Source organism: Varanus komodoensis, unplaced genomic scaffold, assembly GCF_004798865.1.
Source record: "Varanus komodoensis strain SLA01 unplaced genomic scaffold, ASM479886v1 scaffold1, whole genome shotgun sequence".
NCBI classification, from domain to species: domain Eukaryota; kingdom Metazoa; phylum Chordata; class Lepidosauria; order Squamata; family Varanidae; genus Varanus; species Varanus komodoensis.
In genome coordinates this window covers 49,101,424-49,127,943 of record NW_025335268.1, presented here as the reverse complement: position 1 = coordinate 49,127,943, position 26,520 = coordinate 49,101,424, and the positions used below count along the sequence as shown (strand labels likewise).

Sequence of the window (26,520 nt, the reverse complement as noted above, 5' to 3'; positions counted from 1 at the left end):
AGTAAATTCAAATAATTATGGCACAATTAAATTAATCCATTACTTCCACACAGTTATTTTCTTTTCTAACAAGACACACAAAAAGAAAAAAAAAAAGATGGAGAAAGACACTAAAAGTTGACTGATGAAAACAGAGCCAGACAATATTGAGCCTGTCTTGAAAAAGACAGAGAAAAATGTGACTCTTAATCACTACTTACCACAAGGGTAACTCAGGACTTGGATATCATCAATGGCAATGTAGCCATTTCTTCCATCTGAGACTTCAGCCTCAAATATTACCTGTCAAAAAGAAAGAAAACATGTTTACAACACTCACTGCAACAGAATTCCCACTGGTGCACTGTGCAGACAGAAGACTACACTTTTTCATTAAAGCTGAGGTCGTTGCTATATTTCATTAACAGATTTAATACTTTTCACTGTTGTTTATTTATATACCTATCAGCTCTTAATTAATGATACTTTATCGCTCATGCATTCTCTTTTTAGGCTGTTAACATACAAAAATATTAGAAGAAATGTATCATTAAAAATGGGCCATGCCTTTCCAGTAAAAAGATCAATAATTTTTCAGTGTTTCACAACACCACCAAGTGACAAGTCTCCTACATTTCCTGGAAAGGAAAGATTAATGCACCTGCAGGCATTGTCATTCTCTGTTCCTGTTCAGATAAAAATGACATATAATGAATAATAATGGCGTCTCCTCTTATGGCTTGACCAGACCTGTGTGGAGCATGGGTGGCAGAAGCAATACAATGACAAAGCTATTCCCATGCCCGTTTGACCATGAACATTAGCCTCACAACACACCCTAAGAGTTTGTGGAAAAGAAGAGAGGAAGGGCTTCAACAATACTTTCTTTCCTATTCAATGAGCTGCTCTTTATTGAGACTACGGCAGAGTGGGCTTGGGAGAGCCTCTCTCTCAATACACCCTGTGTTCCCAATGCATCTTCATGGCATTCATGAACTCGACAACAGATCTCCTTTGGGCCTGAATGTACAGATTCACACAAAAACACAGTAGGATGCTTGGTGCAAGAATCTGTACACACTCACCCACCAAAACAACAGGTTGGCACCATGTTGAAGAAGTGCTACAGAATGCAACAAAGTTAGAGGAGGAAAGTTGTTGGGGAAAGATGGGACACTGAGAGGGCCTAATTTAAAGACAAAAACATGTACAAAAGAAGGGAAAAAATACAAACATGGAAAGTTCTGTGATGGATGTACCAGGGTACTGTTGCAGCTCTAAAGTCCACTCCATCTACACAGCTAATTCTTTGGCCTTTCTATTTCTGGATTGTGTCTCTGGTTGCCTGTTTTGTCACTCTCGTATCTTAAGAAAGGACAGCTCAGAAATAAAGTGCTCCTTTGGAGCATCCTTTTAGTCACTTCTTCCTGGCACCTGACCTGCCTGGAAAATCTTGCAAAAGGTTTTCCAGGAAGGTCTATATCTTGGCAAATTTCTCCTGCTGATGAAAAGGCTTGGGAAACATAACTCTCTCTCTTCTACAGAAATGACCCCAAAGCTCCAATATGTCTATTACAATTACAGTTTAAACTAAGGCATGGAAATTATATCTCTCTTCAAAATATGCAAATTTTGGTTGAATTCAAACCTAAGTCTCTTCTGCAAATGGCGAGTCCCATTGAATCTTCTGCACAAGCAGAACCTGCTGCTTATGCAAAACGGGTTCACTGCAGAAATTCTTGCTTTTGAAGGGAGACAGTTCAGCAGAGCTCCCTTATAGAGTTCTACTGATCTGCTTCTTTTCAGAAATGGGCATTTCAGGCTACCCTTGGAAACACCAAAAATCACCTGCCTAAGCAGTGGGGACTGTTTGTGGAAGAGAATCCAAAGCTTAGGAGGAATGGCAGGGTATAAGCATTCTGTTGGATGCTCCTCTACATGCCTTGATGTGCTTCAACACCCTTAGACACCCAGAGAGAACAAGTCAACAATTGCTCTACTCCTGGAAGGACTGACCCTACAGAATTTACAGGAGTGAAGGTTTTAAGGTCCCATCTAACGGTGGGATTATTTGGTGTTACATACACAGAAAACTAACATTAATCAGCAAACTATTGATCCTTTTGCCAAGTCACTCAATGATGATAGTAAATCCTTTCCTCTATTTTTCATGGTACAAAAGTCCATCAATTTCTTTTTTTAAAGAAAACTTATGAAAGCCACATTCATTCCAATGCCATAAACAGATAATTGGTGACTGACAAGATTAGAGACCTGAGCATCCGATATATTCACTCTTAAGCTGTCTTTCAGCTTATACCTACTCCGCGAAGCTATATATGTAAACTGGAATGTATGGCTATATGTATGTGAGACAAAAGACACATGAGATACATATTAGGAGCTTCATTATTATTATTAACACTTCTCAAGGAAGGCTATATTGACTAATTGTCTTCCAATCAGTTGGTAAAAATTTCCCAGCCAACACAGTGGGAACCGCCTAAGTGTCACCTACCCCAGAAATTCTGTCCTTACGGTTTTGAGCTGAATGCTCCATAGTGGAGTTGCAATCAAAATGGGAAAGACCTGTCAGCTCTAAAGAGAATGAACTGCAAAGTTGCAAGAAGTTCGGGAGTAGAGTGCATGTACGAGTGTTTGTACCTTGCCCAAAGTTGAGGACACGTGATGCATGTCACCACTGTATTGTTCTACAAAACTAACCAATAGGATCATGCCATTTTTTCCTGAAATATGCCTTCAGTTCTATACATGCAGATGCTTTATTCTAAGAAAATAAGAAAGGTTTCCCTTTCTTATTTGGACTTTATTCTTCCCAGCTCAGCCATGGTATACATCATTAAGATGGAACAGTAAGGCAGATTCTTCAACTGTCCAAGATCAAATTGTCCTTATCATTTCGGCAAATCGTTCAGCCGGCAAATCATTTCTTTCTCTCTACAGAAGAAGATGGTCTCTGGCAAGCTTAATTATCCAAAACTGACTCAGCTGCAGGTCAGTTCTAATGCCTAATGTCAAGAATTATGCTAAGGGATTGGATACAGCAGAGGCTCCTATCATAACAATATGGAAGCAAACTTACACCTTCAGCTTGGCAATGAAATTAACTTTGCCCTTCATTTCTTCATTTGCTTGAAATCATGATTTATTCTGACCTAGTTCTTCTGATCCCAGGAACATTTCTAGAGTACTGGTTGTATTATTAAGTGTAGGAATTATATAATATTTTAACAAGTCTGAAGAAAGCTAAGAAGATAGAGACACCAATGAGAGTGCACCAATGTTTTGTTTGTGGGTTTGTTTCACCCTTAGCAGTTAGCATGAGTTGCACATCTTGGAAGAGTTTAACTCCACTGTTGCACATGTTCTACAGTAATTATCACAGTAATTCTGCTATGATAGATTCTGGAGACACAGATACTTTTTAGGACCAACCTTAAGAATGACTGCTTTAGTACAGCAAAGTACTTCGTAGGGACAGTCAATACCATGTTATTACATATTTTACTTTTATATAGGCATTTTTATCACACCTGGTTACAAGCTGAAGTAGCAATGCATACATTCTCTTGAAATAAGTGAGTTTCCCACTGAAGGGAAAAACTACATGGATGAAAGAATGTTAACTAACCCCCCACCCCAATCTACTCAGTGTTCAAGATCTGGCAGTTTGAATGGTTTACAAATGATCGTAGTATTAAGCACAACTCAAACGAAGTGCAAAGCACCAGAATCGTGTACCAGGTTATCCTGATATTAATACACAGCATAATCAAAATAAACAAAGCAAGGGTTTGTTGCTTTTTATTAAATTTGCAGGGGGTGGGTGGCTTACAAGTCACGTCTCCAGGTATAGAAATCTTTGCTCCTTGGACATCCAGAGAAGATAACAGTCACTTATGTTCATTCTTTAGAAGCAATGCATTAAGCAAACAGTCGTCACAAGGCTTTTTCTTTAAAAAAAAAAAAAAGGAAGAATCAACAAAAGACTAGAGAGTTTCCACATGATCTTATGGCCCACCAAAGCAGTCACTATATTGGGATTCAGCCAATCTTTCTATCTGCAATAACAGGCGGGATAATTGTTTCCCTCCCTCTCCCTCTCCCTCTCCCTCTCCCTCACACACAGAGAGAGAGAGAGAGAGAGAGAGAGAGCGAGCGAGAGCGAGAGCGCGCAATGAAGATAGAAGGTAATAGCGATGCACTATCATTTTAGGCAACACTGGATCCTCCTTGAAAATCAAGATGGGAAGAGTCGTCTTAACACATTTTTTTTTTACCTAGCCAACAAAATTTCTGTTGACATAATAAAATGAATCTCCCATGTGAAACTTCCAGATAATTTTTGCTTAGCTAATTTAGAAACCGTGAAAACATAATTACACCCATTTGAATGCTTAAGTAATGCTGTGAGGCAGGGTTTTCTGCTGACAGAGCCCTGGAGGGGTTTTTTTTTTAACACAGTAAATCAAAATGCTTGGGTGGAAAATTTGTAATCTACCCACTTAAAGACTTGCTAGTCAAGAGACACAGAGACTTCTCCTGAGATTTGAAAACAGAGCTAAGTGGGCAGTCCCTTATTTCTAAGCCAGTATTACTCTTATCGGGGTTGGTCAGCAACTGTTAGCCATCCAGATGTATTTAATGATAATCAATCCAGCAAGCTTGTTAGAAAGCACTTTTATGTTCTCATCTGGTCTGGAAGCACTGAAGTTGGCATTTCCCTACCACTTCTGTTTCTTCATTTTCCTTTTTTTTGGAGTGGGGGGGGGGAGGGCGGTTATGGTCCATTTTTGTTGGGTTTCTTTTTTTGGAGGGGTGACAGACAGGTTGATTGTTTTCTGTGTTTACTTCTTTTTTTCTTCTCTTAATATTAGCGTTAGTTAATTTATATATGCGGTTTGTTATAAACAGCATAGGTACTGCCCTAGATGCTTGGGAAGTGCAAGGTGTGATCTTGCTTTCACCTGAGCTGTTTTGTGGTGATGGGATGGTTGAGAAAGAAGGGGCAATATGTTACCTTCAAATTCGTACAGTGTACGGATTTCTATGTGAGCAACTTTTGTAAGGCTTTGCATGTGCTGTGAATGATCTAGCAAGAAGGGAATGGTGGATGAAATAGATATTTCAGGCATATAGTTGTACTTCTAGATCTGTGTCTATTGGGTGCTAGAGAAGTATAAAAATAGCAACAATAATATTCTTCTTTTGGTTGCTTCTCATTTGTATTTATTGGGAGGGCTCATATGTCATCAATACCACTAGGAACTTCACCCACACTCTGCAGATAAAATTCCCAGGTGCCTGCCGACAATTAGGCACAACAGACCATTTTGTACTTCCTCTTTGCTTGGTCCTCCTGCAGCATCTCAGGAGGTACTGCAGGAACACTGAAGGAAGGGGAAACCCAGCATTCTCAGCTGCTTGTCATTAACTGCAGGTCTAGGGCCCCACAGCCCAGCTGGGGTCCTAGTGACCACCCAAAGAGTGGCAGATGATGGCAAACAGGTGTGGTGTCCATGCCAAAGCCAGCACTGCTCATTTCAGCTTCTTTGTTCCTATTTTTAAAATAGTTTATCGTTAGAAGCCAGCTATAAATATTTATTTTATAGATTTTAATTGTTCTTTTCTACAATACAACCCCAAGTGTTGTAGAAATGAATGCATTTGCATTTGTGCAACAGAACCAAACTCTATTTTATTTCTGTATTTAGGATAGTGCTATGATTAAATAAGTTTTAAATACAAATCTGCATGTGCTTGGAGTATTTCTTTAAAAAGGTCATATCAGTAATGTAGAAGCAGTTTTAAAGCATGGAATGCTGGCTGCAGCAGAGAAGAAAAATATGTGTTCATTCATGTATTATATTCCTATCCTGCCTTTTTTCCTTTCAGGGAACTCAAGCAACTTACATGATTATCCTACTCCTCTCAATCCCATCCTCCCAACACAACCCTGTGGGGTAGATTGGGCTAGAATGGTTCAAAGTCACTCAGTAAGCTCCATGGCTGAGTGGAAACTAGAACTCAGATCTGCTTAACTACACTTTTCCATTATACCCCACAGCTCACAACTGATGTTAGCTATCTGCTTCACAACTGGAGTAAAATTACCTAGATGTACCACTGGCTGAGTTCCCTCATTACCTATTTAGCTTTGCTGGACTCTCACGAACAGTTCAAGGAGGAAATTGCACTGGGGAAAAAAGCAGGTTCTCATTTCACTTCTTAAACTAACCACACGTATACAGGGATGTATAGGGATGGGCCAATGGTGTCCTTCCAGTGACTTTTAGCCTAGAGCTACCATCAGTCCTAGGCAGCACAGTCAATGGTGAGGGATAATCTGAGCTGTAGACCAAAACATTTGGAAGGACACATGTTGCTCACACCTGAGATAGGGGATGGAAAAAGTCAAGGAAGTGACTCTTGAAGGCTGAGGTAGATCCATTGCACTAGGGCAAGCCTCGTCTTCTGTTTCTGGCTGAACAATATTCATCTAGCTTTTTATTCATGTAGAATGAGAGTTAAGAGCAAGAAAAAAAATGTAACACTTAAATTGGGTTGTCAAATGAAAAGACAGGAAGACTGTGAATGCGGTAAATACTCTGAGAAGTTTTCCCCATTCATGTGGAGAGAATGGCTGCCCTTCTTTTCCTTCATTATTGTGTTGCATTTCTATTCCATCTTTCCTTTAGACTTTCAGATGTATGATACAACTGTAAGTTTTCATGAGAAGAGACATTTGGGTTTGCTCTTTTGTTTTGCGGGGGAGTTGGTTTCTTGTTTTTTACATCCTAACCTTGGAAAGGTCTCAATTGTATGAGTATCTAGGATTTCACTTTTATTGAATGAAAGGAAAGCCTGAAAATGTGACCCAGGTGCACACTAAACAGCAGGACAGAGAAAGCAAATAAAAATCTGCAGAACAGCCACAGGTAGAACACATTTCAGCAGCAGCTTAGGGAATTTCTCAGAGCTTTCACATTACCAGATGCATGGATTAAAGGAAAGCATATTAGCAGCGGAAATGGATTCTATCTAATCAACATTTTCCAATAATCTGAATTTAGATAATGGGATAACCTTGCATACATGTTGGTATTTGCAAGCATCTTGCATTGGCAGGTCTGATTCATCATTTCTAAATGCTCGAAGGAAGCAATATTAAAATGTGGACTTGGAAAAATATTAACATTCCCAAAGGTAGTAATTATATTTTACTTGGCCAGGACCAGACTTTCTTCCACTACCCCATTTCATGTCTTCTGGGTGTTTTCTGTCATCTTCACCCTGCATTGTTGCTTTTGTTTAACAGGCAAATCAGTTTTGTGTCTTTCTGTGACCTGAAGAAAACATGAATATCATCGAACTTTGGAAACGAATGCAAGCACAAAGAAGCATAAGATTTCATGACAGGATCCAAGTATTTCAAGACTTCAAAGCCACACATGGTTGGTTGGTTTGCTTGTTTGTTTTTAAATAAGCACTGTAGACTAATATGAATCAATGCAGTTCTTCCTTGTTTTCAGAATGAGCAAGAGGTAACATTCAGCAACTTTCCTTTCACAGGAATTTGGAATATCTCGTATTTTCACAGTTACTGGGTTGTACCTAATGATACACCTTACTCATACTATACAGGACTTAAATTAAACCAGGGGGTTGAACATCAGTCCTGGGAGCCAAATTCCTGCCATCAGGGTCTGTCAGCAGCCACGCTCCTTCCCCATCCTTCCAAGCACCAACAGTCTCGTCCTTCTGCAGTTTCACTATTCTAAAAGGTTGAAATGCTGATATTTTTAATATCTTTGGTCCCATCACCCACCAGCTTCTCTGAAATAGAATTCATCCATTGAGCCCAATGTTAAATTAACACCGTCTGCAATCCAGTTGCCAAGTATCCACAACCTCTGACCTGTCACCTGCTTAAACCAGTTCACAGCTTAAGGTCACAACAACAGTATGTTCACCCTTTGGCATGTGCTACCACCAACGCCTACTGTGGTTACTGCACCAAGCTACCTTGACTCACAGTTCTTCCACAAATTCTGACACGGCTCAGTTCACAATTCTCTTCAGCACACCATCCCTCTCTCTCGCCTCTCTTCAAAGGGAAAGGAGAAGCCATCTCCCACCCAGTCAATGCAAGAAGCAAAGCAAAACCTTTTGCACTTAGTCTAAATGAATCTGTGCATGAAGGAGGAGTCATTTGTGGAATCTAAAATCCCTAATGTGCCATGATGGGTGTGGAAAATTTCCTCATCATCTTCTTCCACCTACATATGATCACAGCAGTGGGCATATAGTAAATGATCACATTCCATTTGAATTAATGAATGATAACTCACACGTTGAAAGCAAGCCCAATTTTGCATCACCTGAAATGATCCTTGCACATAAAACTGCTATCCAGGACAGCTCTCTGAATAACTCCAGGTCATTTTTCTACCAGGGCTCTTGAGATAGATTGTATTCCATTATGCAAGCTATTCTTGGAACCACAATGCATTGTACAAGACAAAATTTAACTGTGGATTCCAAAGTTTGGCTTTGAAAAGTCAAAGAGAAAAAACAGGAAATCATTTGAAAAGGAATCCAATTATCACTGCCCTTTGCAATGGAGATGTCTTATGGCAACCTTCCGAAAATAAGACATACAGACATAGTTAGCAATGGATGAATACTACCCTTAGAAAAACAACTCTGACCAGATGCCCCCTTGTACTGCAGGACATGGCCACTGCAGTTGTCCTTTCAGAACAGTTTCCTGATAATTAAAATCACCAGAGAGAGTCTTCAAAAGGAAGCTGTGCAAAATAGCTATTCAGAAGCAACTAGCAGTTGTTCTTCCTTTCACAGCCCAGGTTATGCGTCAAAAGGCCAACCAATGCCATCATTCCATGTAATTGAAAGCAGACTGTCTTTCATCAGGGAGGATATCAAATGGCCTGTAAATTACACAGTAAAAAAAGTGATTGTCTCATCTTCAAATTTCTGGCCAAATTCAGAAACAAGATAATGAGGGGTGTTCACACCTACATTCTCACTCAGATATCTCTCTCCTCCCCTCACCATAAACACACACAGAAAATAACCTATTGAGCAGCATCTGCTTATGTCCATCTCCTTTCATGTCACAACAGAATCTGAGAGGGAACAGGGGAAATGCAGGCTATTAAAGAGATCACTGCCGCAAGTTTTGATGATCACTACATTAATTAAATGTAAAATGGATTTTAATATCTGCTGTATCCCATCACCACCAAGATTGGGGCTTCCTTTGTAGAAATGCAAAGACCTCCTTTTTTTCTCTTATATAAAAAAAATCTAAAGAGGAAGATAAGCAGATTGCTGGAAGGCAAAATACCAAGACAAATACTTTATATTATGTCTTTCTCATTAAGTGCCTCAGTTTTCTCCTTTTCATTAGCACAGAAAATAAGGAAAACATGAAAGAAAGCTTTTGTATACACTGATGTATGGATCAGACTAAAACATCTACAAGCTTTCAGACATTATGCTTCTGAAAGCAAACTATGCAAAAGCGCAAACATGTAAAAATTGTGTTCCCGTATTTTAGGTAATGTTCTGCAATCTTGAACAAGGTTAGCAGAAAGCCAATTCTAAGTTAGTGTTGAGGAACTTCCCAGTGAAGTTTGGGCATGGATACACTGGCTGCCCATGGGCCAACATTTTTCTCTGGGCCTCACTTGAATCATTTATAATGTATGGATGATGATGGTGGTGATGATGATGGACTATATCACAGGGTTCGCATAAAATCCATAATATAATGCCCATTGAAACATCAATGACCCTGGACATTGTGTAAAGTATAATGGCCTGTCAATTTGGCAGGAAAGAAATGGAGGCTTGTTTGTCCCTTTCCACACCTCTTTTCCACCTCTGAGCATTCCAAGGCCAAGATGTTTTGGGAGAGGGTGCTACTTAAAAACCAGGGTGGCTTTGTACATCACACAGGGGCTGCTCTCCCCTGTTTTTAAAGCATTCTGCAGCCTGCATCAGAAGGGCAACAGTGTAGTTTCTATCCAATAGTAGTCCTACTTAGATGAGCACATTAAAATGAATGGGGATTTAAGCCGGATTAACACTGGATACAACTGAGAATCAATGGACTCCATTTACTTCTCAAATGCCAACGCTGGGTATCACCAAGGATGTAACCGGCGTGTGAGAGCCAGTTCACATAATTGGCAGACAGTTAACACGTCATGGTGGCTTGGTAACTGTGCTTGCATGTGCCAGCTGCATGATGGGGAAATTTGTTTAGTTACTCTGGCAGCACAGCTTATTGTGTTGTATGAACCCAGCCAGGGTGCTTGTTGCCATGGTGACAAGGCACCAAGAATGCTGCAGCAGCTCATGGTTCTGGGTGGCTTGGCCAGGCTCCTATGACACAGCAAGTGATGCTGCTGAGAATAATTATGCAAATGTAGCATAATTAACAAGCTATTATGACTGCTGATTATCCATACTTGGTCTGTCTGTGTGTATGGGGGGCAGGAATGAGAATAAATGATTTTCAGCATATTTAAGAGTTAGGTGAATGCCATTCTTAATAAGCAGCAGTCTTAGTACAATGTGCCCACTACTAATGCTGTGCTCTCACTTTTGCCTAATTAAAATGCTTCCTGTTACTATTAATTGAAAGACTTAACAATAGATCCTGCAAAACAACAGAATACTGAAACTGAAGGACAGTTTTGGCATGGGCACAGCACTCATCCTTCTAGGCTTGGCTTTGGCTTAGTTTTTCCTCAAAAGCCCAAGTCAACAGTCATTGTACTGACAAAAAGTAAATGATGAACAAGGGGAATGCAAACAAAAAGCAAGAAAAATTTCATAAGCCATCTTGGTGCTGTAAAACAAGGCTTTGGATGTGTAAAAATGCAAGGCTTTTGTTAAGCAATAAATTTAGTCAATGTCAGAATATCGAGGCAACTCAGGCACAATTCATCTTCCACTTGAAAGCTATGTAGAACAATCCTTTACTAACAGCCATGATTTTTCTTTTTCCCCTTTCTGTTTATCTTTTATTTACTGCCTTACAAGGTACTGTTGAATGCCTCAATTTCTAAAACCAATGTACACTGCTGAAGGGTGGGGGGGGGAAGATAAAGATTGTTTGCTTTTTAACTCAACAATATATATTTTCTTCCTGCAATGACATTTTCATCACCCAGACGCTACAAAGCAGGAATCATCAAGGCACCATTAAACACTTTACCACTAGAATTCTGTGTGATGATAGGTATTGGAATTCCAGGAAAAAGAATGATAATTCTTCAGATTTTATAAGGAGAGCATAAGAGAGGTCATGCTGAATATGCCTTAAACTTCCTTCCGACTTGGACATACCTGCAAATATTAACATCTCTAGAAGAACGCAAATGATCACCTTTGCTTTTGCGATGATCTCCTTTCACCTCAGGTTAGCAACTGTGACCATTTTTTTTGGCGCCAGGTAAAGACCTTTTTATTTAAACATCAATTTAATTGTTAAAACATATGATCTGGCCAGGGCAACTTCTTCTTCCTTCTCTTTTCTCCTCCTATATTTTTATTTACTTATTTTATACTGATAATTTTAATTTTATATTTGTAACTCAATGTATTTTTTGTATTTTTGTATTTAATGGTAATTTATTATGTTCTATTGTATTTCAATGTATTTTATTGTGTTGTAAGCCGCCCCGAGGTTTCGGCAAGGGGCGGCATAGAAATGTTATAATAATAATAATAATAATACCACCCTTGGCAGGACACAAGTTGATTCCACGAGTCTTCTGAGCCCCTGTCAGCATCAGGTAAGACTGACCTCCTGGATCAACTGGCAGAAGCATGCTCCCCAGTGCTACGTTCAAAGAGAAAGCCAGGGGCTAACTATGGAACAATCTCTGTGCAGCAGCCAGTTTTCCCTTCGAAGTGTGGCAGCAAGTGCTTCCGGAGGGGAGGAAGGACTCAGAGGTAGGAAACGGAAATGGCATCAAGTGAAGGGCTGCGGCAGTCCCAGTCTTGGAAGCAGAGAAGTGTCGGTGCAGCTGCCGTCTCCTTGGTCCCTTGTTCTTCCCTGCCCCTCCATGCATGGTGGAAGAGGGGGGCCGCTGCCATTGAGCTGATCTGGAAGAAGTGCAAGCAGCGCTTCCCCCTTGGTGGTGGTGGCAGCTGATGCAGTTTTACCTAGTCCGAGACAGAAGCTCACCACACTGCTGCATCTCCACCAAAACGCTTTCTACGCTTGGCCGCAGGTCTACTCTTGCAACGACGTCTTCCCGAGAAGCAATTCCGGGCTAGACAGCACTGAGCCACACAAAGTCAGCAGGAAGAACAGAAAAGCAAACACGAGCCGCATCAAAACTGCACCATCCCACCGAATGCAGAAAAAGCTAGCCATTCTGATAGTACAGGAAAACAAGCTACATCCCAACCATTTCTCATCATTCATAGGTAGGCAATGATAAACATTACATGATCCAGATAAAAATAGCAAAGCTTTCTATTTAAGAATGACCTTTAGTGACAGGCGTTATCAATATAATTAGCTGCAATCAAAATACAATTCAAAAGATTAATCAAAACCACATGTCAGGGAGAAACTGATGAAGGCAATCAGTAAATGCCAGAACAAAGAGATTGGTCAAGAAAATATTATTAAGCCATGCTGACATTCCAAGGTGAAGAGGCTGATTTTATGAATTGAACATCTTTATATTACATAATTAAAATTGGTATATTTGTCTATTTCTGTCTAAAAACATTCAAAAGTTCTTAAATTTTTATTCTGACTTGTGACAAGAATGATAGGGTCACATCTGTTAATATAAAGCTGAGTTAGACAGATTGCAATCTGACAAATTATGAGGGCAGCGGATTACTTCAAAAATGTCTGAGTGGCTTGATGTGAAACTTGGCAGTGCAAGTAAGGTTGGTTTGTGGATGCTCTGTGTTGATTCTGAGGTAGAAACAGGAAGAAATGGCTTAGTTCTCAGAATAATATATTATATCCAGCTATTTGGCATGTGATCTCAGTTTTTTTCCTATACACGTAGTTAGGATTAAATTATTGACCAATTTATTTATACTCTGTGCTTTTGCAAAACCATCTGTTCTGTTGGGTCTAGTTTGTGCCTACCATACCATGAGCATATTACCAAAGGAAGAGTCAATGGGCCAAGAGTCTGGAGTGTATGAGCTGGGTAGCCTTTTTCTTCTCTTATGATAGTCTATGATCAAGGAAAGTTATTAGCCACTACTGAATTCATGGCCTGTTGCCAGTTTCCAATCGGCATCTGGTTGGTCATTGTGTTAACTAGCTAACTCTGTTTAAGCGTGGCTCTTCTTCAGTTCTTATATTCTATAGATACAATCTGTCTTGCACAATGCTCAAATGTATCTTGATGAAGAATGGTTTGAAATAAATACCACTGTGCCAATTTACAACATTGTGACAACCAAGCTAGTGAACACCACTTTGAATCTGTCCTCAGTGGTGACAGTGATGACAGTGACTTTTATGAGCATTAAAACATTTGAAAAAATGTACTTCAACTTTGCTGTGTGAATTTGTGAATGTAAGCATAGTACAGTGGTACCTTGGCTCATGAACTTAATCCTTTCCAGGACTCTGGTTGTGACCCAAGTTAAATTTCCCTGTAAGGTTCAATGTAAACAAGGTTAATCTGTTCTGTAACCAGTTTTTTAATCAGAAAAATGTGAAGCAAAGTGACAACAACAAAGATCGCAGCCATCTTCCCTTTCCCCGCCCCCCACCCCAGGCACAAGTGCGGCCATCTTCCTGTACCACCCAGCACGACTGAGATCGCGCCTGTCATCCCTGCAGGTGCCCGGCATCCCAGCGCGCTGGGGGGTGGGGGGAAGAGACAGGCATGATTGCAGGCACACTGGGGGAGGAAGAGATGGGTGCAAACGGCGTGCTGGGAGAGGGAGAGATGGGCGCAATCTCGGCCATCTCCCCCACTCTGTCCCCAGCACGATTGTGGCCATCTCCCCATTCGGGGGTGGTGTGGGGAGATGGTCGCGATCATGCTGGTTGGGGAGGGGAGAATGGCTGAGATTGCGCCCGCCTTTCCTGCAGGAGCATGCCTGTGATCACGCACGCCTTCCCTGCACAAAAGAAACTGCAATTGTTGCTATCTCTCCACTCGGGGGGGGGGGGATGGCTGCGATTTTGGTCGCCATCCAATGAGGAGTTCGCGACCCACATCAAAATTTTAATGAAATTTTTGTTCGTGACCCGATCATTCGTGAACCAAGGCGTTTGTGAGCCGACGTAGCACTGTATTCCCATAGTCTCCTTTTAATTTCCATTACTTCAATTTCACCAAGATTTTGTTGCAATTGTCAGCTTGTTTTGTCACCTTCCCCCAAGTTCTCCTAATGGGTACTTCTGGGACTTCACAGCAGTTCTCCTCTCCTCTCCTCTCCTCTCCTCTCCTCTCCTCTCCTCTCCTCTCCTCTCCTCTCTGTGCTGACCACAATTCCTTTGTGCTTGCTGCAGCTTTTGTTCACCTTCCCTCCCTTTTTTCTCTAGGGATTGCAAACAGCACATGTTTTAGCATGTTATTTTATTTTTCTGTAATATTTTTAGAGGTGTACACCTCTGGCCATCAAAGTATAGACTGAACAGTCCATGAACACTGCCGAACCAAAGCTACAAATGAGTTATTTTTTCTGCTTTGGTTCTCTTGGACAACTTGTCAAATGGTGAGCTGTGAAAAGTGAAGTCATGAATAGACCTTGCTTCCAAAAGGGGGTGATGGTATGGAGAGGCGCAGTGGCTCTTGGTGTGAATTCCCAGGGTATGCTAATCTGGACCTGGAGGATGGGGAACAGGGTGGGGGGCTCGGAATGTGGGCCAATTTCAGACATTGAGATGAAATTTCTGGGTGATTTTCAAAGGCTTCCCCACCTAGTTCAGCTGCTGCAAAGTAAGCCAGTAAGATTGTAAATGGAGACTGACAAACAGTGTTATATTATGTAAATAAGTTTACATTTGCACTGATTCCCACTCCGTTTCTGGGACTTGTTTCAAGTACTGGAAGTATTAACATTCAGAAACTTAAATAGCTTGGAATCAGATGACCAGAAGGATAATCTTCTTCCATATATATCTGCTTGGACAATGAGAGCATCCACAGAGACCCCAACCAAAGGAAATGAAGTGGGTGGCTGCTAGGAAGAGCTGTGGCTGCATGCTCTTTTGGGCTCCAAGGAAGGCCCCATTTTCCTAGGTATTTTAGTCTTTCAACTGTCTGATGTATTAAACCTGTTACTGTTTTAACCTTTTGTATTACAGCAAGGTTTTATTTTGGTTTTTATTTTTCTTTTCTACTGTACAAAAACTTTTGTATTGTATTTTAGCATGTTATATTATATGGTTTTAATTGTTATCAGTGGCCCAGACAGCTTTGGCTATTGGGCAATAAAGAAATGTAATAAATCAATACATAAATGTTTGGAATTGCTCTTCCTCTGTGAAACATATTAGAATGCCCAAAAATAGCCATGCATTTTGCAAGAAGCAGAAGTAACAGCTATTGTAATTACCTGTGTGCCATAATCAACCTGAGCTAGATATTATTTTATACTTCACTCTGTATCTAAAACCAAAGTGTAAATTTAGAAGTCACACTGCCTGCTGGGCCTCACCAGCTTTCAGCTTCCATCTCCCTCTTCCTGAATATCTCATCATGTGTTCATGTTAAGTTGATTATCATTTTTAAAGTATTTAATCAACAATTCATAAATATTCACAATTACCTCAGGCAGTCTACGGGGAAAAACCACATATTTAAATATACATTTACAACAATCTATCATCGCCTTCCAGTAATTACTAGATGCCACCCTCCTCCTCCTCCTCCTCCTCCTCTTCCTCTTCTTTTGCTTGATAATCAACTTGACCAATAAAAATCCAAAACCGAAAAGTGTTGCTGTCTTCATTAACCGTGATTTCAACAGTAATTGGGGTGAACTCCTTTTACAATAATCATCACTGACAAACTAAAGCAGTAGTGACCTTTGCTGTACTGATTAAACTAAATGATGCATGCAAAAGTGATGTGACAAAATCATCAAGAAATCCACATTAGAGAGAGGAGAGTGTTGGTTCCATCCCCTTACATATTTACACTCATTTCAAATCAAATTGTTAAGTTGCTTATTAAAAGAAACTCAGATGTCACAACACTCTGGTTCAGCCCAGAGTGCAAGCCAGAAAGGTGCCCAGTGGAAGTCAGAAAGGCTACAGAGAAATTGATTGTAAGACTGTTCTGAGACCTCAGTAGTGGATGGAACAGAAAAGTTTAAATAATAAATAATAAATAAATCTGAAGATTCTGCTTCAGTTTTAGACTAATTACATTTGTCTACATGTATCATCTGAACCATAAAATGTGGATGATCTGAACTGTGGTTTGTTTAAACTGTGGTGTGTTTGTTCAAGCAGGCCATTTTATAACTCATGTTTTGAAGTATGCTAGTTTCAATAAGCCATAGTTATGATTAACCACAGTTGGTTGGTGTCAGACAACACAACAAAGAGGTGCTTAATCAAAAGAGAAAAATGGACATGTTGGTGGGGTGATGGGAGAACTAGAGAAAGGAAACTGGGCTTGTTCCTGCCATAATAAGCCATATTTTCTGTGACATCTGAACAAAGCCACTACGAAAACATTTTAAATTTCTTCAAAGTTCAGGAATGCAGATCAGAAAGTCCACATTATACTGCTACCAATATTATCAGGCATTTATATTTTACTTACGAAGTGTTCAGAGTGCTTCATATACATTGGTTGGGTATATCGCAACAAGCACGGTTTGCTCCCTCTTCCCACAGTCCTACAGCTAGCAACACACATACTGTCAGCCACCTATGGCTAAAATTCAGCCATTATTTCTGCAGCATTACAGGCATCTCAGCAGTGCTGAGAGTGGGTGACTCAGGAAGAAATTAAGTATTTGAATAAAAGCTAGTGGTCTCTTTTGCTGGTGCACAAGCTCTGCAGCCGAAAAGCTGTGCCCAATTACTATTTCCCACCCCTGGAGCATCCCAACTCATGCAAACATGCAGCCAGCTGGTGGTGGCAGGACCCACCTTCTGCCGTTCACTGCGATTGACACTGCCTCTCCCCTAACTGCATAGACATCTACCTACATGTCCACACACTACAGTCAGCTTGCAGGAAGACCTGTTCCAGTCACCATTCAGACTGCATTTCCCTGGGAAATGTAACTGGCACACCTTTCCGTGGGGCAGACCCCCACAGCACTGACTGCTTCCCCCCTCACCCACCCAAGACATTTCCTGGCCATCTCCCTCCTTGCCCTGCTGCAGGGGACAGCAGGTCAGGCTGCTGGCGCTGGAGATGTCCATGCCAGGAGAGCTGGGGCCTGAAGTGGGGTGGGAAGGCTGCATGGAGGTGGCAGCTGGGTCCTAAGGGCCAAGGCCAAAGCTTCTAGTGGTGCCAGGGACATCTGGTGGTCCAAAGACGGTGGTGCACCCTCTTGCATGGGTGGATAGGGCTCACCTTTCCAGAGATGGAGAGTATGGAGGACTGGAATATTCTGGTTGCCAGCAGGGGGCAGAAGCACACACTTGGAAGCTGGAAGGGAGGCTCTGCTACCCCATGGTGTAGCCTTGCATGCCAGCCCTGCAACTGAGGAACGCTGCACCAGCCTGGCAGAGAAGGGCACAGCTCTGTGGCTCTGCCCAGAAAGCTTGTTGCGTGTGACAGTCTCCTTGAACCTCTTCTTGCAGGCATGCAGCTTGCCCTTGCACAAGGCTGGGGCATGGGAGAAGCTTGCCCCTTTTCTTTTCCTTTTTTAAAAATAATTCTTTATTCTTTTCTTAAAGAAGAGAAAGAAGAAAAAAATAAGTAAAAGAAAGATAAGACTGCTTAGAGATCTTACACACATGCTTTCATAACCTAACAGATTTCCAAAAAACAACAGAGATGTCTATCTTATTATCAGCCAGTAATTTGTTGAGACTCATAAAGAAAATAATTATGGCGAGAGGCCCTTTTTCTTCAGCTTGGAGAACCATGGGAAGCACAGTGCATGGATCTGAACAGCTTCTGTGACTGTGGGCTGCCCCACAGTTGATGAATGTGCCCTGTTCATCTTTGGACCAGAAGTAAGTGCATCACTTCGGGCAGGAGTGCTCCATCTGTGGGTGATGGGTTTTCCTCCAGAGAGGACTGCTGAGAAGCCACCTCTGCTCTGGGAGAAGGGGCTGGGCAGAGGGAGGGGGAGTCGGCGGGGGGAGTCAGTGCATCATCCCCAGTGTCCACTCTGCCTGGGAACACAGATACCTGTGCCAAGGATGGAGGCACAGGATCCGGATGTCTGTCTGATATCTGGATTCCCAAGCTGCACATGTGTGCAGCCTCCTGGGATTTTGCTAGGCTGGAATTTGGGAAAGCGTCAGTCCCTCGGCTGTGGCAGTGGAGCAGGGAGGCAACACCAAGGCTCCTTGGCAGCCCAGAGCCGTGTCTCAAACAAGAGGCAAGTGGAGGAGAGGGCTGGAGGCAGAGGAGGTGCTCTGTGTGTTGTCTGTGTGCCCCCGCCCCCAGTCGCCACTTGTCCCATTCTTTCCAGGGGACTCTGTGGTAGGAGTATGAAAAGCACACTGCTGGGTTCAGACAATCAGAGAAGCAGGGACTCTATAGAAAATACTGTTGTTGCCCTCCATGGCTTCCAAAAACTGTATGTCCCAAGCTGAAATATCATGAAAGGTCAAGATGACATGATAGATCATCCCACACTAAGAACTCGCCATGTTGTAAGAACCTGCCCATTGTCTTATCCACATATTGCAGGTTGAGAAATTGAGAGGGGGAGACTGAAAGAGAGCCAAAGAATGAGGGAAAGAGTCCAATCCAGGCACTTGTACACCTCAAAAGCTGTGGACATGTTTTAGAACACTTTCACAAAAGTCACAGGGGAAGTACAGTTTTCCGTTCTCATTTTTCTCATTCTAAGATCCACATGAATAGCATTGCTTAAGCTTCCAGAGCAACAAGTTAATCCTGGACTTACTGCTCTTCCTTATTACCTTTAAAAAATATACTCCACTATCCACAGGATGCTCCGCAGAGGCTCCCATCTTTTTAGACCTCTAAGTGAAAAGCAAGTCCACTCGTTTTAAGCAGCAGGGTGAGGTTACCTGCTTCAGGCAGCACCAGGGATGTGGATGGGTAGAAGGGGAGCAATGGTTTGTGAGTAGTCCATTCAAACTTTTTTTAAGGTGTTGGCCTTAGTGCAGGCTGGATGACATCTGGGCTTGAATTCAGGTAGAAATATATCTTGGCCCAGCACTGATGAAAAATTTCACGGTGTTGTTGGGCAGCAGGAATCTATTTTGCATGTTCAGAGGACAAATGAAATCATTTTGCAGGAATCTCTCCTGACACCATCATTCAAAAGGATAATGGGCATTTTGCTCCCGTTTAGGCTGCAAACAGGGTAATATCCATGAGAGGGTAATAGTCACTAGAGGCGGTATGGGCAAATAGTATGCTCACTTTCTTTCTCGGAAGACTGAAAAACCCAGTGGTACCGCTTTCCTATTTCTTTTCATAAATAGTTTACAAAGAATGGGTGTTGCAGTTTGCTGAATGCGAATATTAGTGATCTGTCGCTTCATCCATAGATTACAATGAGCAAGCACTGCAATTTGGTGAATCTTGTTGACATTCATACTTAGATGTTAGCTTTCAGACAAATTCTGTGAATGCCTGAAAACCTAACGTCAATGAATACTGACAGTCACCAAAATGTAACAGTCAGCTTTCATTGCCCAAGCCTGATGAGTGGAAAAACACATATTTATGTGTATTCATGAAATTCATCTGGGATTGCTAAATTGCAGACATGAAAAACAACACAATCACATCTTGGTCACTTGCTGCAACTTCTATACAAAGGGCCATATGTTTATATATTTGCTTTGCCTGTGTTAACCCATGTGAGAGATTTGAGTGTTTCACTATTGTCAAGGCATGAGAGTTACTGCCTCCTGGTACACCCACTGGGCTTAATAAAGCAAACAAAAACGGCATTGCAGCTAAGGAAAACTGAGGTTTTATCAGCATGGTCCTTTGGTAGTCTGAATCAAATACAATCATCTTGTCCATGACTGTTTTTGCATGCATCCAAGTTATTACAAGAAAAAATACTACAGTACAAAAGGAAAATATTAAGCAATGCCAGATGGATTTCATACACCAATAAACAACCTGACAATGCAATTTCCTTAACTTGCACAATTTAATTAAGAAAGCCACCAGCATTTGTCAGTGTGAAAGAACCAATTAATTATTGTACATAAAGCAGAACTCTATACACAGTTTTATTAGATGGCTTGTTGTGCATAGAAAGCTACTTCAGTGGCTGCAAATAATGGCGAGCTCCTATATAAGTTTGGCAAAAACATTTGAAAGGGGGATACATAAAGAGCATGCAATTTAGTACAAAAGCTGCATCATGCCTAGTGTTTAGCCCTTGTTTGACATATTTAAGCTGAAGTTATAAATGTTTTGCGGCTAGAACTGTGATTAGTTTGCCTGCACTTACATTATACAAATAGAGCGTGCCAGACTTTTAAAAAATATATGTCCAACCTTCAGTGACATTCCAGAAAAAGCCTGTTTGCACATTCATGTGCATCACTTGACTTCTCTTCGCACTTGATGAGTAGCAGCTGAATGTGCGATTGTGTTTGAGGAGGATGTAATGTGATGAGATATGAAATGCTTGCCTGTGATGTGATTTGCATTTATGAATGGAAATAATCATTAGGTGTTGCAGTTAGCAGGTTATGAATATGCATGAGTGAACCAGTTTATTACCTTAGGGTGAAAACAGACAAACAGTAGTTGAAGAAGTCTGAACAAACATTTGCTGCCTTAAAAACCAATGCATCAGAACGCTGTGAATGTACCGTCAAACTAGCGCCATCATGACTTAAAGTGGATGGAGCCTTTAATTACATTAATATTATCAATGTTAATCAACATTAAATGATCAGTATTTTACAACTGATACAATATTAAATATCAATTGTAGATTCACTTAAGCCAACTATAGAGAGTCAGGAGAGAACGATCCATTTTTCTGAGTCTGCCTTGCAAGAACATAAGACATTTAATCTGACATGATGGCAACTTCTAGTATGTATGTTCTTATATGCTGGGGTTCTTCAACACTGTATGAGCGGATGCAAATAGGATTTTGACAGTATGTCATGGACACACTCACACAATGGCTTCTATAAAGAACCTTGTCCAAGACGGCAGCACTGGTGGGCATGACTAGTTACCAAATATTTATTTCCCAGAATGCAAACTGATGAGACTAGATGAAAAGTTGCTTGCCCAAGAACCTCAGTAAGAACTGGAGGACCTAGAGGCAGAATGTAAGCTCCTATAGCCCAAGGCCACTCTACTGAACCTAAAGATGGTGCTGGAGGACAGCACTTTGCTTTGCAATTGAAATGTAATTCTTAAAACTCTTTTGAGTAAAACTGCCTGCAACATTATGCATCGTGAGCCAAGAAAACTGTTGTCCTTGCCCTCTGAAATGTGAAACAACTACAACCTCGGCAGATTGTGAGTATGCTGGACTATGGAATACACTTCGGCAAGAGAGTTGTTGAAACAGTCTGGAATAACCTGGGGCAAGGAGGGGAAATTTTGCATGAGGAGATACAGTTCTGGGGAGGTAGGCTGGCTCTCACTGTTCTTTGCTACTTTTGGGCATGTGTGTGTGTGCCTGGTGATTATCCTGTCTTTTGCAGGCTCTCTTTTTTCATAACAAGGCGCAGGAGTTTAATATATTGGCTGCTGGAATTAGGTAATAGGTGTTACTATTCACTAGGTCTTTATGGATTTATTGAATTGGTTTTCTTTTTCTTTTAAACAACATGCATCTACTGTTGCATTTCATTGTAACTTTTTCACTTTGTTTGGCTGTATTTCCATTTGACTCTATTTGCGTTTGTATGAAGCTAGCTGTTGTGTGCTTCTTTTCAGAAGGAAATACATGGTACAAATGAATGAAGGAGCAGAGCCTTTTTGGTTGTGGCTTCAGCTCTACGAAATATCTTCTTGGGGATGGGCACTTTCTTTGAAAACTGAATATGGGCTGTTTAAAAAGACTTTATATGCACTAAGGGTTGCTTCAGCTGTTTCCCCCTTTTACACTGGGGCTGTTCTATTCTCCAACTCAGTGATCTGTTGTTACAGTGTCATGCTGGAGAAGACTCCTGCGAGTCCCTTGGACTGCAAGGCGATCAAACCAGTCAGTCCTAGAGGAGATCAACCCTGACTGCTCTTTAGAAGGGCAGATACTGAAGATGAAACTCAAATACTTTAACCACCTAATGAGAAGGAAGGACTCCCTGGAGAAGAGCCTAACTGATGGCAAAAGAAGAAGGGGACGGCAGAGAATGAAGTGGCTAGATGGAGTCACTGAAGCAGTCGGCGTGAGCTTAAGTGGATGGCAGAGGACAGGAAGGCCTGGAGGAATGTTGTCCATGGGGTTGTGGTGGGTCGGATGCAACTTTGCGACTAACAACAACATGACATTTATATATATTCAGATTTATGCTATTCTGTTCCTATCATCTGTAGTTATTTTATTGTAATTAGATTTTATTTTGATACTCTAAGCTGATCTGATAGCCTTCTCTTCCTCCTACTTCCTGCTCCTTTAAAAAAAGATTGTTTTACAACAAGCAATTGCCATATCAACCACTGTTTGGGTGTGGGTAGGAGAACACTGTAGCTGTTCTTAGCATGGTTAATGCATCTCTTCTTGCTGTTGTTTATTCATGTCTTACAAGCAGGGAACTGTGAAAGATCAGTACAAAATTATTTTTTACTTGGGATATGTCTTGGTAACTTTAAGAAGTCAGGATCCAGGTAATAGAAAGGAAAGATTCAGTTGAGGATAAGTGACTCATGAATCTAACTATTTTTAAGTGGGATTTTATGGGAACCTGCTAAGCATCTCTGATAGCAATGACCTCTTCCCTGTACAGATCTGAATGAATGAGTATCTGCTACATATTAGCACTTATTCCACACAGGGGAATGTGACTTTTTGGCAAGCAGTCACTTCTGAGAATCCTAGCTGTTTTCTTTTTTAAACTTAAAGTATGGGTTCCTTCTGTCATAGTACTTTCTGATGAATGGATCCAAAGTACTTCACTTTTTTATGGCCATTTCCAGAAAAAAATGCATGTGTGAAAAGCCACAAGCACACCTGGAGAACCCCACTCTATACCTCTTCCCCTGCAAAACTATTTTCTGCCTACTTCTTGCTTCCAGTCCTTCAACTATAGTTAATCCACACCAGAGGCATTTCAACACATATCATGATCACTTAAGCTTCCTAAGACCCTTTGCTGGAGGATCTTGTGATAGAAAGCCCTTCTGAAAGCTTCAAGTAGGTAATAACAGCTTGCACTAATCTACTTGTTTATTTGCACTTTCCCAAAATGCCATAGACTTTAAGCCCTGATTTCCATTTGAAATTCCCTATTTGGTATTATCTTTCACAGGTCTGGTGTATCTCAATCAACTGCACCGTACTAGAAATACCCAAGGTCCTTTTTCAGCTGTGTTTCTTGGAACATGCTAGTCTCCGTTTGGACTGGTAATTCTCAAACAAAGTCATGCTCTACAACAAAACATTTATTTTGTGATTCCCAGCTTTCAGAAATGAATTACTGGATGACATGTCTAGTAGAATAATAAACACTAGCCACAAACACCACGCTAGGTAAGTAGAGCTAGTCATGCAGCTTTCTACACTGTGGCCACCATCATGGTCTAGTTTTCCAGAAGATGTATTAATGCGTCATCATTTATTAAGCACTGAGGCCAGTTGCATGTACTTTCCAGAATCACCCTAAGAACTCTAAGAATAGTGTTACATTAACTCATCTTTGACTTCTCCAGGAGAGAAGTTGCAGTTAAGGGGGAAAGTTGCATACAGAGCTGGAAACTGTTTCTTGCTCCTATCAGTTCTAGGGGAAAGTTCTTGGTGCAAATCAGGAGCCACCACATCACCTTACAAAGCCTAATTTAAATGTGACCATTCTTAAGACTCTACCTATGCAGAATGCATGAGTGGAACATGAAAGAAGTTGAAGGCATCCAAAGATTTCACCTTGAAGTCCTGAGTTCTATTGGGTGTTTGATAACCATTCAATTCAATTCTCAACAACGACTGCATAGAGTTGGAAGTGGTCATTTGAAGCCATCATGTCCAACTCTCTTCTTAGCACAGGAATTTGATTGAATGCATCACTGATAGATGGCTTTCCAGTTTTTTCTTGAAAATTCCAGTACTAGAGACTCCACCGCATCTCTAGACATTTTGTTCCATTCCACTGCTCTGACACTTAGGAAATTTTTCCTGATATTTAACCTAACTCTGCCTTTTTGTAGCTTAAGCTCATTATTTTGTAGCATGCAGTCTAGGATGATAACGAACAAATTGCAGACTTCTTCTGTGTGACATCCCTGTAAGTATTTGAAATTTACTATTATATCACCTCAGTTTTCTATTCTCCAGACAAAACATATCCAATTCCTTCCATTTCTTCTCACAGGGCTTACTTTCTAGTCCCCTGATCACCTTTGTTGCCCTTTTCTGAATGTCTTCCAATATATCTGAATACATCTTAAAGTGTCATGTCCAGACACTAAATATTAAAAGTGGGGTCTGACCAATGCAACATAAGGAGGAATTATTACTTCCTGTGATTTGAAACTATGTTTGTATAGCTTCCTGTGATTTGAAACTATGTTTGTATAGCTTTAACCTATTCTCTAGACCTAAGCCAAAACCCTAAGCCAAGAGAGTCAAGTAATTCCAGATACTACTGGAGCAATCTTCCAGTTAATAACTCCTAGAAGGTTAAACTTTATTATGAAATTAACTACAGGTGCCTTAGGTTGCTATCTTTATTAGGACTAACTCAAATGTTAATGTGTCAGGAAAGCTCTTTGACATGCCCTGTTGGAGTAATCTCTGAGGGTGACCATTACCTGGAAGAAAATACTGTGAAAGGTAGCCTGTTTGTACACACCTCTGTTCTGACAGAAATTACCCAAAGGTGCTGAGAACTGGTGTTACTACAAACATATTGAAGAATATTTGCACTTTATAAGAAGCATTAACTATACATTTAAAGTAGCTCTAAGACACAGACTTGTACAGAATATACCATACAAAACCACAAAGAAGAAACAGCCACTGCATTGGCAGCTAATAGAGATGCATAAGGAATCTATTTTATGGATGAGAAACCACTGGATTCTTTGGGATTGGCTCTGCAGACTCGTCTGCTTTGTCATAGCCCTGAGTCCAAATTCCGGGTGAATGCACCCAGCTTTCATGCTGTGCTCACCAGGAATTCAGTCCCACAGACTGTGCAAGCAGAGTCCCTCCTTCACGCCTAGTGTGGGAGGTGGTTGCCAGTTGTGCAACATTTGTTCTCCTGGCTTTCTAAGCCTGGGCTAAGCATGAGACAAAGTCCACACATGCTAGAGGGATGCAGTCTGCTGAGTTTCATCCCAGCCCTAGCAGCTAATATACCCAAATGCAACACTAACTGCTTGACACAAATGTGTTAGCCCAGTTGTTAAGCAAGGAATTTGGTGATACTTCAGCCCTCTCCCTTTGATTTTGTGCCCCTATACAACCAGGAGTTTCACCCACCAGAAATAAGAACCCAACTGCAACTTATACAGGCCGCATCAGAGAAAAAACAAGCCATAATCAACTGGATTACTTAGGATTTAAAGTTATTTTCTCTTTCCTCCACAACCTTTGGCAAACACATGGATTTTCAGTGAACCAAATGTTTGTGACAGAAGGCTGGCATGGAGCTTCCTCTTAGCTGCTTGCTTGGCCATCCCATCCCTTCGCCCGACTGGCATGGACAGAGGATTTAAGGCTTTCCTCCTCCATGATGTTCTCAAGTGAAAAACTCCTCTAAATCTTTTCTTTCCAATCCCATTAATTATCACATTCACAATGAATCGATGCCATTAAAAAAAAACCTATCTGTTAGATGTGAAGACATATCAATGTCTATTGAGTGAGCTATGCCCCTAATGAATTGGGAAAGAGAAGAATAATAAGTGCACGCTGGTGTCCCAATATAAAATAATGTTGGGGGTTGTGCTGAGCACTTTTCTTGGCCTTTTTCTGGGCCAAAGAATGGGGAATGGCACAAAAGGAATCCCTTGAGCCATTAGGTTCAATGGAGAACTTTCTTTTTGTCCTGATCTCCTTAGCTGAACTGAACTTCCAGTGAATATCTTGTCATTCCTTTCAGCATATCACAATAATATTCCTTCCACCTTCTCACCTTATTATTTTATAGTGCAAATCATTTAAAATGCTATAATTTTTAATCTACCCCCTAAATGCTTCTCCAGAGTAGCTTGTACAGCA

At 41.0% G+C, this 26,520-nt stretch overlaps 1 protein-coding gene across 8 annotated transcripts in view; it reads right to left on the bottom strand.

Annotated features, from left to right (window-relative positions):
* The window catches only part of PTPRK (protein tyrosine phosphatase receptor type K), a 363,911-nt gene that overhangs the window by 181,352 nt on the left and 156,039 nt on the right, over positions 1-26,520 (bottom strand). For all 8 annotated transcript variants that reach the window (XM_044424851.1, XM_044424869.1, XM_044424876.1 and 5 more), the window contains one exon: positions 201-282. In XM_044424851.1, coding sequence (XP_044280786.1) covers positions 201-282 — 82 coding nt within the window. The remainder of the gene's footprint in view (positions 1-200; positions 283-26,520) is intronic.